The 15,403-nt window shown below is 44.2% G+C and overlaps 1 protein-coding gene across 3 annotated transcripts in view; it reads right to left on the bottom strand.

Annotated features, from left to right (window-relative positions):
• The window catches only part of ELAPOR2 (endosome-lysosome associated apoptosis and autophagy regulator family member 2), a 102,827-nt gene that overhangs the window by 11,901 nt on the left and 75,523 nt on the right, over positions 1 to 15,403 (bottom strand). For all 3 annotated transcript variants that reach the window (XM_066980883.1, XM_066980937.1, XM_066981001.1), the window contains 8 exons: positions 12,662 to 12,842; positions 11,823 to 11,951; positions 10,782 to 10,872; positions 7,997 to 8,099; positions 6,775 to 6,912; positions 6,265 to 6,528; positions 5,179 to 5,352; positions 3,600 to 3,789 (listed from right to left, as the gene is read on the bottom strand). In XM_066980883.1, coding sequence (XP_066836984.1) covers positions 3,600 to 3,789; positions 5,179 to 5,352; positions 6,265 to 6,528; positions 6,775 to 6,912; positions 7,997 to 8,099; positions 10,782 to 10,872; positions 11,823 to 11,951; positions 12,662 to 12,842 — 1,270 coding nt within the window. The remainder of the gene's footprint in view (positions 1 to 3,599; positions 3,790 to 5,178; positions 5,353 to 6,264; positions 6,529 to 6,774; positions 6,913 to 7,996; positions 8,100 to 10,781; positions 10,873 to 11,822; positions 11,952 to 12,661; positions 12,843 to 15,403) is intronic.

The following is a 15,403-nucleotide window of genomic DNA, read 5'->3' as shown; positions in this document are numbered from 1 at the left end:
TCAAGCACTTTAAAATGTAACCACTGTAGTAAAGAAAAAACAGCAGAAGATCTTGATATTTTTTCTCTGTATTAAGAAAAAATCAGGACTGCCTGCTCGCTTTCCAAGACAATGATTGAACACCTCATTCTTTCAATCCTCTAGCAAGAGAGGATTTTCTTATCTACTGGGGATACACACTTATAAACTAGCAAACTCATACCTATCAGTGACCAGGCTAATGGGATCTCCCACCTACAGATATTTGTCCTTAATAGAGCATTTAACGATAGTGAAATACCAGAAGACTGATAGAGAGGGAATATGGTGTAGAAATCCAGAAAGGACAAAACTGAACCAGATGATGAAGTGGCCAACAAATATGATGTGGCAAATTAAAAGAAATGGGAAGTGGAAGATGTGTTATAGTTAATGGATTGATACATAATAAGTACCAGTCAACATGAATTTATGGAGAACAGCTCCTGTTGAACAAATCTGATTTCATTCCTTGAGTGCTGATGAATTTGGTTGCTAAAGAAAATTATGTAAATTTATCAAGTATTTCACTAATTACCACAAAATTCTAATTAAAGAGTTACTAGTGTGATACCAATTAAGAACACACTCTGGATTAAAAAATATTTAACTAACCAATTATAAAATTATCTGGCCATGGCAAATTGTCATCAAATGTTGTACGACTCCAGACTTCTCTAGGCAATGACCTTGGAGTCCCAAAATGCAAGATGATCATCAGTGATATGCATGTAACTATATAATCACTATTGGTAAAGCATAGAAAAGACAAAGATGAAGAGGAACAGGAATACAATACAGAGCAACTTCATTCACTTGGTAAGCTGGTCCCACTGAAACTAAACATAATGAATGGAGCCAGGTACTACGTGGGATGAAGGCCAGTCCTGAAGAAGATCTAGAAAAAAGATCTAGAAAAAGAAAAAGATCTAGATCATCTGAAAAGATCTAGAGCGGACAACAAAACCAAGAAGACATCATGAAATCCCATGAGTTTGGAAGGGCTCAGATGTTCAATCCCTGCAGGTAAATGCACACGTGAAAGTGATTTTCATTCTCTTTATTGTGAATTAAATGCTGGAACGGTATTTCAGTCTGATGCCACACTTTAAGAAAAGGTAATGACAAGTTATAGAGGTTGCAGAAAAAGCCTCAAAAAGTACTCAGATGTTTGAGAGAAATACATGATAGCAAGAGATTTGACAAACTTGGTGTGCTTCGTTTATGAGAAAAGTAGGCAAGACAGGGTGTGATGAGCAGGTGTGAAGAACCAAGTGTACAAAATATTTCTCCAGGAAGGAAAAAGTGGCTGTGAAATGAAGGAAAAATAACAAGAAAAAAGTGCTGAAAACTGATGCCAAGCAAACTCAAACAGGAAACAAAGCTGCTTTAAAATAAAATATAGAGATAGTGTTTGGCCAGTGAGGGAAAAAAAAGAAAAAAAAAAAAAGAAATACCAACAACTATGGAAAAGCTTTTATTTCTGGCACTCTTAAAAGTCCAGGTTGAATGCTCTTCCAAAGACGTGCTTTTGTCAAACACAAGTTTCTGGGCTCAATGCCAGAGAGCAAGTACAAACACTCTGTGCCTGAAATGGATAGGTGAACAGACTAAATGACTTCATTGTCTGATCTGGCCTTAGACTCTGGGAACTTGTGAGCCAGAACAATGCGAGACGTAATGGGGTGCACTGCCCCATGCTGCTCTAAGCCTCCTCTTTCCTCACCTAATTATGTCCCAGCACCAGCTTCTTCTTCTGAAATTGCCTAGTGGGGACTTGGCATGGGCAGAAACGCTTGGACTAATGGGACTACTAGAGTGACTGGTCTTACCCTACATAAGTTGGGCAGGAAACATGAAAGAAAATGAGTTCTTTTTAGTTACATTCTCCAGATTTTTGTGCTGAAATTCTATGCACCATGGGACCCACAAGACGAAACTTGGGAAGAGTGATTAATACAGGCAAGGAAAACAAAGGATGGGGGTGAGCCCTTACTCTTCTGCTAGTGCCATCAGCTGAACTGAACCAGCATTAAAAGCAATGGCATTTGTCAAGATCTGCTTCACAGTTCAGAAACAAATTCTGACCCTGGGACTGAATCTTGGCTGCTCCCTACCCTGCCCCCATGGTAATGCAGCACTGTTGAGCTGAGAAGGATTTACTTTGCAGTCCTAAATATATCAGAGAGCATCCCTGACAAGTTTCCTCTCTAAAATACATCCACCTGTCCCTTTGTCTGGTATCGTCAAGCATTAGTCTACAACACAAATGGTTCTGGTAACCCTATCTTGGGGCTGGTGCTGTTCAATAACTTTATCAATGACATAGACAATGGGATCGAGGGCACCCTCTGCAAGTTTGCTGATAACACCAAGCTGAGCAGTGCAGTTGATACAACAAAAAGAAGGGATGCCATCCAAAGGGATCCAGACAAGCTTGAGAAGTGGGACCATGTGAACTTAATGAGGTTCAACAAGTCAAAGTGCAAGGTGCTGCACCTGGGTCAGGGCAATTCCAGACATGAGCACAGACTGGGAGAAGAACTCATTGAGAGCAGCCCTGCAGAGAGAGACTTCGGGGTTTTGGTGGATGAGGAGCTCAACATGAGTCAGCAGTGCGCACTGGCAGCCCAGAAGGCCAACTGCGTCCTGGGCTGCATCAACGGAGGTGAGGCCAGCAGGTGGAGGGAGGGGATTGTGCCCCTCTGCTCTGCCTTGTGAGGCCTCACTTGGAGTGATGCATCCACTGGGGTCTGGAGCCCCCAGCACAAGAAAGACGTGGACCTGTTAGAGTGGGTCCAGAGGAGGCCACAAAGATGATCAGAGGGCTGGAGCAACTCTCCTCTGAAGACAGGCTGAGAGAGATGGGGGTGTTCAACCTGAAGAAGAGAAGACTCTGGGGAGACCTCATTTCAGCCTTTTAGTATTTAAAGGGGACTTAAAAAAAGATGGAGAGCAAGTTTTTACACAGGCAGATAGGGATAGACAAGGGGAAATAGTTTTAAACTAAAAGACGGGAGACTTAGATTGGATGTTTGTAGGAAATTCTTTACTCTGAGGGCGGTGAGGCCCTGGCCCAGGCTGCCCAGAGGAGCTGTGGCTGCCCCATCCCTGGCAGTGCCCAAGGCCAGGCTGGATGGGGCTGGGGGCAGCCTGGGCTGGGGGGAGGTGTCCCTGCCCATGGCAGGGGAGATGGAACCGGGTGATCTTTAAGGCCCATTCTCACCCAAGCCATTCTATGATTCTATAATTATATTCTACAGGACTTCAAAATACAGACATCTGCTCCATGTCAGGTGCATCCTAAACATACATCAGGTACATCTTCAACACAGGAGAAGGATGAGAGGGATATATGTGATAGCTTTCTTTCCCAGGTTTTGGGAGCCAAGATACCATAACAAACAGTAGGCTTCCCGCAGAAAGTCCCTGAGTATGTGGTCCTGGTGCACATTCAGTTTTCAGGGACTAAAAAGTCTCATTTCAAGTGGTTTGTTTTGTTGGTTTTTTTCTGTTTGTTTGTTCTCTTCTGTGACCTAGAGCATTCACTTGCAGCAACATGCAAAAGACAAAGCACGTACCTAAGAACCTGTCAGCAAGGCTGTTGGACTGCAGAGCCAGGGCCGTTCGGAAACCCTTGCTGTCTGAAGGAATGATGGTGGACTGACAGACAAAAGCTCCCACAAAGTTGGAAAAATCTTCTGATTCTGCAACCATGTCCTTCAGAGTAACATCTGTGATATTGTCAGTGCAAATAGCCATCTTTTTTCCCTGCAGACAATCAGGAAAAATGGGGAAGCTGTTGGTTGCTGATAGGATGTGGAGAAGTTTGGGAGAAATTGCAAACTTCCTGATTGCAAACTGTATGAGCTTCATTCATGTGTTTTAGAAACAACTTGATGTTTCTATCATGAGAGAAACAAATTGCAGCATTAAACTGTGCCATTGTGAAGGCTCCGATTAAAGCCTCGTATAGACTCAGGAACAAGATGTCACCTCTGCTATATGTCTTATCAAAAACCTGTGTACAAAGCACTTCTCTCTGTTTATCTTGACAGCACAGTGCTTGCAGAGCATAATAAAATGGCTTGGGAAAAAAACAAAACAAAACATATTGCCTGTAAAAAATATACTGTAGAATACCTCTTTATTTGAGGTTTAAACCAGATAAAATATTCTCAAAGCATGAATACGTGAAAAACATAAACTGATACATAGCCTTCAAGGCTGCATTAATGTCACATGTCAAGACCAATGTTAGAATTTCAGAACAGCAGCAGTGAAAGGCAAATCAGCAAATTCAGCAGGCCTGACCCTCCAAAATGCCAAGCACACAGACTTGGTGCTATGGTTGACAGTACTGTAGTACCAGGGAAAAATGTTTGGGAAACGAAGACCAGATCCACAGGGGAGTATCTTTGTGGATCTATTTGTCACCAGCTCTAATTCAGGTCGGTAAGTATGTATTTAAGCCACAAAGAATGGAAAACTCTGTAAAGAAATATGACTACTGATTTTCCTCAACTCATGAAAACCCTTTGGTATATGGAAAAGAGACTTCAGAACTTTACAGGGACAAACATTAACGTAAACTGCATGCACTGGCTTTCATGGGGTAATACCCATCACTGCTACTGCTCCAAAATGTCAATTTATGTATGTGACAATACGCTCTGGTACCCTCCAAGTCCCAGGGAAAACCCTGACTCAGGGAAACAGGCTGTAATATGCCACAGAAGCAGCAGAAACTGTTCTCATTCATGGACTAAACACGTTTTTCCACGACTTCAACAGCAACATCTCCAGCCAAGTCACAAACAAAGAAACATGGAAAGTAGTCAGACACTGAAAGACTCATGCTCTTCGTTTGAATCCCTTGGTGAAAGCACAAAAAGATCAAGGTTGTGACCCACGTGACCGAAAGCACGAGAACTGAGAAAGGGCAAGGATGTGACCGTGCTTTCAATTCTGAGGGTTACTTATGCCTTAAGCCCTGTCACCTCTGTGCTGGCACATCACATACCTGCTTATGGCCATCTGACTGGGGACAAGATCCAGAGGAAAGCATTTGTACAGTGATGCTGAGAGCTCAGCTGTTGGGGGAGCCCAGTTCCTGTCTCAGTGTGATTCCCCCCAGCCTTCAATGCCCACAGAGCTCACCTCATTGCCACACAAGCTGATGTTAAAGAAGTGGAAGAACTTGGTCCCACGGGAGGTGAAGCTGGGCCCGCTCATTAACGAGCCCACCTGGCTGAGGTTGCTAAAATCATAATTCAGGCTCTGGTTATCCTTGAAGTATGACACCGTGCAGTCACTGAAGCAGGCAGAGTGGTCCTTCAGAGGAGGAGAGGAATACATTAAAGAGAAGTTATGAACCAGCAGCAAACCGTACAGTCAGCAACTGGGAGTTAAAGCAAGAAGGCGCAGACAGGACTGCTTTCCTTGTTAAGGATGGAGGGGGATTTGTCCTGTTTCTGTGATTCACCTTTCCCCTGGGAAAATTCCCATTCTGGTTTCAGTCCCTTGCAAGCACATCTCAGAAGGGCTTTGATGTTCCTAAGCCTTGACTTTCTGCTGTCCAAGAAAATGCAGAGTTTCTTGCTTTGTTTTGTTGTGGGTGCTTTTAGGATCCCAATGTCCCAGCTTAAAACCCTGTAGACAGACCAGAACCATGGCCTCACTTACACTTGCATCTTGCAAAGGAAACCCAAAAATTAGAGCTCAAGAAACAGGGACAGGATATGAACCCAGCTGGAGACAGGAAGAACATGAATGAAATTGAGCTGTTCTTCAAGCCCCTGTGCAGTTCCTTGCCAAAGCATACTGCATGTGATAAACATTTATCGAGGTTTAAGGACAAGTTCTTACAAGACAAATTTGTTACAGGTTTCTAAAGGCACAGAAACATCATCAAGCTGGGGAGGTCCCTGAGTTTAAACCAGCAAGAGTCTGTTACAGTTTTAGATGAAAGTAACGTATATGTTTGCCTTGTTCTTACGCTGTCCCAATGCAGCTTCTTGAAAGCTTCTTGGACCATTTTTTTGAGCCAGTGTAGTCAATTTTATCTTGTTATCGCATGTGTACAAACCTAAGTTAGACTACGGGCATATCTGGAAGAATGGAGTTGGTTATAATCACAATGCCGTGCTAACAAAGCACATACCTGTAGGAAAGCAGTCAAACTGCCCCTTTGAGTGCTTATATTCCAACCCACCCATCACTCTGAGACAATCACAGCTTCTGTACCTTGTTGCTCTTGCTGCCAGGCCCGCATGGGATGCAGGCCTCCCTGCCATAGACCTGGTGGATGGACAGGAAGGTGTTGGCCGGACACTCCTTGCACTGGCTGGTCTCCTTCTCGATGTAGTGTCCCGGCGGGCAGGGCACGCAGGATGAGCCCGACTGCTCGGAGCCTAGCGCACAGGCCCGGCAAGAAGAGGAGACTCCATCCACCGCGTTGGTCACCGTGATGGAGTAGATCTTTGCCATGTCATTGATGAACTGCCTGCTCTGGAATGAGAGCCAAAGAAACCACGGTGGTTCCATCATACCATTGCACGTGGGCATTGACTTATGCATGCAGCTGCCTTTCAGTGTGGGTGGTTTATCCACAGCTGCCTCCCAAGTGACACTGTATGGTGACAGCCACTCACCCCTTACAAGCAGCTTGTGGGTTTTGAGGGAAGGCAAGTGCTCTGACAGTGAGTGACCAAGGAAAGCTGCGCTGTAAAGCCCTGCGTGTAAAGAAATACTTACATCTTGGCCCTCGTTTATTCTCTGAAATGCCCAGGTAAACGTGAAGGAAGCATTTTTGGAGATGATGTGAGTGTAGGATTGTTTCTCTTTACTTCTTTCCCATGACTCCACCACATTCGTATTTTTTCGATTAATATCCTATAAAACAGGCATAATAAAATTTAAAAATAAAAAAATAAAGTGGGGTCATACGATAATAAACATTACTGTTTTATAACATAGTAATTAATATAAATATAAAGGACTTTACAATTGCATTTAATGCTTAATAAAGGAGCAAACATATTCATCCTGCTTTCCATCACTGGCAATTTTTCAGTTGAGAATGGGTGTCTATTCAAAAAGATGCTCTTATTCCCACAACAGTTAATTTTAAAGTCCTATGGCAGATCATAAACATTATGAGGACAGATTCAGCACAATGGTTCTTTCAGATTTCAAATTCTGTTCACGTATAAAACACATGGGTACCAGTGTACAGAGAAGGGAAGGTTAAAATTCGAAGTTGTAGCTTCTATCATCTTTGGATATCCAGTCTGCTGGTGTCTTTAGTGAAACTGCATCAATATTTGTGCGAGAAAAAAATGTTCAGTCTATCTTTGTGTTTCTTATTCTCCACCAGCTGTAAATGGTCTGGTGGAAGATGGAGTAGATTTCATTAAATTACCACTAAATACAAAAAAGCACCAGCTTCACACTGCAATGGAAGGGGCAAGGGAGTGGTCAGACATTCAGTTACCTTTCTCAGCTGATGGACAACGAAAGTGAAAACAATGGCACTTTGTTTTCACAGACAAATGTCTGCTGTACTACAGATTCTCCAGGTCACCGACAGGATCAAGACTAAATTTCCAAAGTTGCCTTCTCCCATCCCTCTGCCCTATTCCTTGACTTGTGACGCTTTTGAACTTCTGGAGGAAAACCTGACCGCACAAGAGCCACTGAGAGTTTAACAGGGGAAGTTCGGCTCTTTGCTGTCAAATGATGTCTTTTAAAATAAACAGACAACCAAGAATGGCTCACAATTCAAGCGGTGGAGGAATTCTGCTAGGTCATTAATTAAATCCTTTCTGCAAGGGCACCGCAGATACTAAAATAATGTCATGCTTAATCTTAGTCACGATAAACCAAGTGCAACTAATCACGCCAATGTAGAGGTATTAAAGTGACATGTGGAATACCAGGCTCAGTCGTCAGTCATGGAGAGAGAGGTCTCACTTACCGCCATAAAGTACAGCACACAATCTGCTGAACAGATGGTCTCAAAAATAAAAGTAATCCGTCCTAGTTCTGACCCAGTTGCTCCTGTCACTGATGTCGGTGGTCTATTTAACAGAGACAGAATGAAACATTTACAAGGTGCTCTCCAGACATGCAGCAGTCAATCCTCCCAATTGCTTTTTGTACAGCAGAGAAACCACTGAAATCCTGTCACATAAAACCTGCCCTTGCAGAACCACAGAGACCAGGTCTGCACAGCAGCTCTGCACTGGGTATTGGGCACAGCAGGATTATTTTTAATGGTTTGACTTCTTTATGGTACAGTTCCCACCCTACAATCAATACCCAAATTGGAAAGTATCAGTAGGGAATCTTATCACTTAAATGTGTTACACAGGAGTAGCTTTAAGTGATTTGCACTGATTCATTTGCATCTCCATTTCACCGCTAGAAGATGCATTCAGGAGTTTCATGCAAACCATGAAATATTCAGAGTGCCCCCTTGCTAACTATTAAACACTTAAAAATACCCTTGACTCCCCCAAGCACTCAGCAGCAGGGACCACTTTGGAGAATCCCCTGTGACTACAGCAGAGCAATACTAGGAAACACCTGCAATGGAAATGACTGCAGCTTAGAAATGACTGCAGTGGAGCAATGCTGGGACACGCTGAGCTTTCCATGGATATGTCCCTTGCTTCTCTTTTATTTTCATTGTTCTTTGGCCATACTGTGAAATAAAAAAACAGAGTTTGCTCATCTGATATAAGAAGTCACAACTCCACTCAGCTGAGGTACAGCAAAGAGAAGGTGAGGTGCATTTTGCCATACCTTATTTGTCTTAATCATAGAATCATAGAATCACCTAGGTTGGAAAAGACCTTCAAGATCATCAAGTCCAACAATCAATGTGACCTACTGAGTCCCATCACTAAACCACGTCCCTCAGTACCACGTCCATATGTCTCTTAAATACATCCAGGGATGGAGACTTCACCATGTCCCCGGGCAGCCTATTCCAATGCTTGACCACCCTCTTTATGAAGAAATTCTTCCTAACATCCAATCCAAACCTTTCCTGGAGCAACTTGAAGCCATTGCATCATGTCTTATCGTTTGTCAGATGAGAAAAGAGACCAACACCCTCCTTGCTGCAACCTTTTTGCAGGTAGTTGGAGACAGCAATGAGGTCTCCCCTTCAGCCTCCTCTTCTCCAGTTTAAACAACCCCAGTTCCCTCAGTCACTTCTTATAACTCATTTTCTAGTCCTTTTGTCAGCTCTGTTGCTCTTCCCTGCACATGATCAAGCAACTCTATTTCCTTCTCATATTGAGGGTCCCAAAACAGAACACAATATTCGAGGTATAATATAAATGAAATAACGTAATAACAATAAATTAACAATAAAATAATAATATTTGATACCTGGTCTGAGCTAGGAGTCTAATCTCACTCTTTTGAAAAAGAAGAGACACAAGCACAAGGTAATTCATCCTATCTGAGGGTCCCGGAGAGGTGGGATGTCCTGTTTTCCCAAGGTTCCTGCATCTCTCCACTGGCTCTAGGGGAAGCACTGACTGTACAGGCTGTCTAGAGCTGCAGTGTAAAGTCACATGGGACCCATATCCACCCCATGGCATGCTTAAGGTGGTTAATTTGGGATGATTTAGAAACAGAGGGATAGGAATATCTTTTCTCAGTTTCCAGACAAGCGACCAGCTGGCATCTCAGACTCAAGCAAACAGTGCTAAAAAACCAAAGTCATACAAAATTGTCTGCTTCTATGGAATGACTGGAGACACAGGAGTAAATCTAAGTTCCCTCTTGTCTCTCATTCATGACATGTTTCGTGGTATAAATGCCATCCAGAGGGACCTTGACAGGTTTGAGGTGAGCCTGTGTGAACCTCGTGAGGTACAACAAGGCCAAGTGCAAGGTCCTGCAGCTCGTCGGGGCAATCCAAAACCCAAATCCAGGCTGGGCAGAGAATGAATGGAGAGCAGCCCTGAGGAGAAGGACCTAGGGGTGGTGATGGATGAGAAACTCAATATGAGCCAGCAATGTTCGCCTGCAGCCCAGAAAGCCAACCGTGTGCTGGGCTGCACCAACACAGCGTGGGCAGCAGGGCAGGGAGGGGACTGTCCCCCTCTGCTCTGCTCTCGTCAGACCCCGCCTGGAGCCTGCGTTCAGCTCTGGGGCCCAGCACAAGGACAGGGATGTATCAGAGCGAGTCCAGAGGAGGCCACGAGGATGATCAGAGGCTGCAGCCCCTCTGCTGTGGAGCCAGGCCGAGGGAGCTGGGGGTGTTCAGCCTGGAGAAGAGAAGGCTCCGGGGAGACCTCCCAGCGGCCTGCCAGGGCCTGAAGGGGCTGCAGGAAAGCTGGGATGGACTCTGTGTCAGGGGGTGTGGTGGTAGGACAAGAGGAGTGGCTATAAACTAAAAGAGGGTAGGTTTAGATTAGATATAAGGAAGAAATTCTTCACTGTGAGGGTGGTGAGGCCCTGGCCCAGGCTGCCCAGAGGAGCTGTGGCTGCCCCATCCCTGGCAGTGCCCAAGGCCAGGCTGGATGGGGCTTTGGGCAGCCTGGGCTGGGGGGAGGTGTCCCTGCCCATGGCAGGGGGTGGCACTGGGGCGGCTTTGAGGTCCCTTCCAACCCCAACCATGCTGTGATTCTATGATCTTTACACTTCAGAAAGGAAATTTATTTTCATTCTGGAGGTAATGTGAACTAGGTGTAAGAGGCAGAGGTAAATGAGAAATAAATGGGAAAAATCCTGTTCCTTACTTAAATCCTGGGATGTGCAGGTTCAAGATAAGGTAGTCATTATCAGAGCCTCCTGCCCCACTCTGGATGTGGTCACCAGCCACCTCCCAACCTTCACAGGACAAAAAAACAACAGGTTTTCAAGAAATTGATGGTTCCTTGGTCATACAGCAAAAAAATATCCTGTGTTACCATATGTTTTTAAACAGTTCAGTGCATTACTACCAGATGTCTGGTATAAGCTGTAGAATAGTATAATAATGCTTTTGAAAGAAAAAAAAATAGTAACTGTATTAATTGCTGACTTCATAGGCAAATGGCAGCTTGGAATCATTTGAAATTGCCTAACGTGTGCTGATCATCCCATCAGAAGGGACGATCCATCTGATCTCTTCCAGCTTTAAAACCGATCAGTCAATCAATCTGTGCATTAAATGTGAAGCATGTACTTCAGTGCACCTCTCTAAATGTAAAATTCAAAGCTTGAGTTACATCAGCCTGACAGGGCAGATCAGATGGAGGGAAATCTCTCAGCGAAGGCTGAAGGTGAGAGAAGTCCTGAATGGGACCATTTTCACAAGTAAGCTGTGACTGCTCTCTGCTGCTATCTTAGTACATGTGCAGAGAGAAAGCTCTGAGAGCTGAATGAACAAAGACCACAAACTTTAATTAAGTTTTCAGAAAGAGTTATGTGTGTCTTTGAAAGTTATAGTTATCACAAAACATGAACAGAGAGAAATTAGAGAGAAGTCAAACTGTTTTTATCAATAGGGATATTCAGATGCATCAAAGTATATGGTGGGATGTCTTTAGCTGAGGCGACTTCATGTAAGCTGCATCTCCTGCCCTCTTCTGGTATAAAACATGTTTTATTTCCTCTTTGTGATATCTAATGACACTGCTTCCTGCAGGAATTGTCAAGCCTGGTACAATAAAAGAAAAGAGGGGGAAACTCTTTGTGATTCACAGCAAAGAGCATGTTCATTTTGATGAGTGCTCCATCACAACAGCGACCAGCACAGGAGAAAGACATGCATGTAACAGTACAGGGAGTTGGCTCACCATTCATCCCGTCACACTTTGAGTTGCCGACGTTAAAGCAAGAAGTCTTCATGTTGCTTGGCAGGATGTTCCACCACTTGTACTCAAAGCCAAGAGCTGGTTCAGTCCCAGCAGGGCAGGCTCTGCACTCTACAGTGAGAAAGGGCATGAAAAGGAAATCACACAATGAAACTACATCTCAAATAATGAACAAAGAATATAATTCATTTATTTATAATTAAATAGCTGAAGACATATCAGGACCAGAAGAGTAGAAATGAGACCAGCATTTTATAAATTGCAGATCATAACTTTACTGTAAGTGAACTGCAACTGATCTCTCAAGCTGTATTTCCTTTTTAGTGGCTTCATTTCAAAAGTTGACCATACTGGTAAATGCAAGTCCCCACAAAATTCTGTAGGTGACCACTGGGTCAACATACCTCAGAACCAATGAAACAGAATTTAGGCTAGAAAACGTTGGCAGAGTACTCATCTGACAGTGCTTGAAATGAGATTTGCACAGGGAAGAGCTTGGCTTGGACAGAAATATGGATGAAAAAGAATTACTGACTGTAAAAGTTCTGATTCCCTTCTCAGAAACCATTAAATTTCCCCCTAGGATGTTTATGCCAGCCAAGAAATGCATCCAGAACACAGCAGGTCAATGTAGAGTAGCAATCCCTGATAAGAAAAGACTTCAGAGGGAAAACAGATATTCAATACTCTCTCTCCAATGGTATTTACTAAGAGTTTTATGCCAAATGAACTCCAGCTTATGATGATGCGTCATTAAATTCAGCCGCATGCAAACAGACAACTGTTTCTGGGGACGCAAGCAATTTTTTGTGGGCTCTTACCCTGTGTACCATCTGAAAACGTGCCCTGTGGGCAAGGAGTACAGGAAGACGAGGCATTGCTGTAAAAGCCAGGATTGCAGGGTGGACAGTCCTTCCTCTCTCCAGAAGGAGGTAGAGTCAATGCATCAGGGAGATCCTCTCTGCAGATCTTGGGTTCAATCCATTTGTACATGATCTGAGTCTGGAAGGAGAAGACACTGAGCTCACATGATGTGTTAGGCAGCTTTAGGGCTAGATGCACCAATCAAAGTCTCCTTTGTATATGAAATGAGCGTATTCCCAACATTTTATGCCAAACACGGACCTTGCACAACAGGACAACAGAAGTGACTGGGTTCACAGGCAATTCAGGATGTCAGGTCTTAAAGAGCAAAGCAAAAATAAGAAGCTTAAAACAACTACTACAGTTCATTACTATTTATCGAATGGATTTTCCCATGAAAATATTTCTGATGAACACCAGATTAGGAATTCTAACAACTCCATAAACAATCTCTGCATTTTGACCATACTAACCTTACATATAACTTCTCCACTATAAAATCCCTTTATCTGAAAGGTGTCTGTTAGCAGAGAACGTCACAAGCTTTGCATTTTCTCCACACTGGCCTATTCTTTGCAAAGAACTGAAGTTCTCACTGGTCATTTCCACCTACTGAGCAAATGCCAAGAACACACAGGAACAGTCCCAACTCTCCTCCAGTCCCCCCACATTACATTTATGAACACAAACGTGAGTCCGTCCTTAACGTTACCATATACAGAGGTATTGCCTTTCCACCATCACCTCTCTTGGAGGTAACACGAGTCTTCTGACTTTAGGAAGAGGCTGCGATGGATCACCCACAGAGTCGAGTTTCAAATTTTCATCTGACTTTAGGCGTATCCCTCAAGGGGTTTCATATCTCAAAATGAAAATTAGCTGAGCTTCAGAGAAATCCAATTGGTAAGACTTTAACCTGGCCAGAGCTCCTGCTCTGGATCCTTCCACCCTTTGGTCCCAGAAGTGCAACTGGGAGCCCTTGAGACCAGAGGCATGAGTACAGAGCTTGGTGGGGGAGATTTTACTTCATGAATTTGATCCTTGCTGTCAGGGCCCTGAGCATATGGCCTTGCCACCCTGGGTGTTGAGCAGCTTGTGCTCAAGGCTAGCCCTCTGATAACACAGACCTGTTCAAGAATTATTGACCAGCTTTAAAACTGTTCAAAAAAATTAAAAAAAAATAAAAAATAAAAGCTGGAAGAAGACTCAGCATGGGCTCCTGGGAGCTGCATTTAAGCTGAGGATATTATCAGCGGTCTCTGCCTGAGCTTGCAACCATGCCTGTGCCAGGCCATGTACCCTGCTGATCCAGATCCTGACCATGCCTTGTGGATTTGATGTTCCAGCTTGACGTTTGTCCTGCCTCATCACTATGGATTTATTTGGCAGCATTGACTGAATCTGGCTGCTGGTGCTGGATCTGCATTGATCACTTTGCTCAGGTACAATGGGTCTGCTCCTTCTCTCAGAGTGACATCTCTCTCTGCACACTTTGCTGTACTCCTCAGCTCCCATCTCCTCGACCCTTGTTGATCAGCCTACCCTTGCTGTTCCCAAACACTTGCAGGATTTTCTGGAGTATTGCTGTCTACTTTAGCAGCATCAAGGGTACACAGCATTTAAAATAAAAAGGATCAGAAGCCAGCAAAGTACCTGTGTGGTTGCCCAGAGCTCAGACACACCATACACACTCATCAAGTAATCCTACTGTGGCTGAGCAGAGAGAAAGGGGTCAGAGAGTGCCCACAGCTACACAAGTGAGGGTTTCTAAGACCGGGGCTGAAGCAACCAGCCTGGGATTTTTAAAGCAGAAGATGAGTGAAAATCAATAGGAGTCAAGTGCTTAGATCTCCCAAAGCCACTTCTACACATGAAGTGGGGACAGCAGGAGGCAGACAACAATCTGAAGTCCAGTGAAAAACCTGTCTGATTTTAGTAAGTCATGGATCAATACACCTTTAGGCTGGTGCTTTTCAGCCACTGTTCACCTGCAGATTGGCTGCAGAGTCAGGTCCTCCGATTGGACTGCATCAGTTGGAGAAAAGGCCGGGGAGCACCGCAAACCTTAACTGATTTCCAGAGATGCCAAGCACCAAGCAGACCTGAATATTCAGCCAGTACCTGTGCATTAATGACATGTTCTTATTCCAACCAGAACATTCGGTACCTGGGGGTGTAGGAGTGAATACTGCTGCTAATTCCTCAAGTCATTGCAAGAAGTTAACAGAATCAGCAAGACAAGAACAGGTTGTAGAGCCTGCTAGCTCTGGGACTAAATTCACTGATGCTCTCCTTATTAAAGCACGCTACCTCTCAGTTGCATTTTGGAACCAGATGACCAAGAGATCTCAAAATAGTCCACCCTGCCAGCAAGTTTTAGGCTAGCAACTCATTGGTGCTATGGATTTTGTCTACTTGCTGTCCCATCCAGATCTAAGAGAGATAGGAAAGGGAAGAAAAGAGGCAAAACAGGCCTGACCACATGCCCATCCACCTCTGAGCTTCACATCCCAGTAAGTGGGAGTTTCTTCACCAAATTCCACCATCTGACTGCTGCAACAAAGGGCAGGAGAGCTCCAAATCCAGGCTGCTCCACCCGGAGATCCTCCTGTGAGAGACTCAGTAGACCTAAGACCCCTGAGTGAAACAATCCATTGAGAGGTCAGGCTTTTGGGGGCATGAGACAAGCACATTATCTG

The sequence above is a fragment of the Anser cygnoides genome, chromosome 1, assembly GCF_040182565.1.
Source record: "Anser cygnoides isolate HZ-2024a breed goose chromosome 1, Taihu_goose_T2T_genome, whole genome shotgun sequence".
NCBI classification, from domain to species: Eukaryota; Metazoa; Chordata; class Aves; order Anseriformes; family Anatidae; genus Anser; species Anser cygnoides.
The sequence above is the reverse complement of the archived record's forward strand: the minus strand, read 5'-3'. Positions and strand labels throughout refer to the sequence as shown.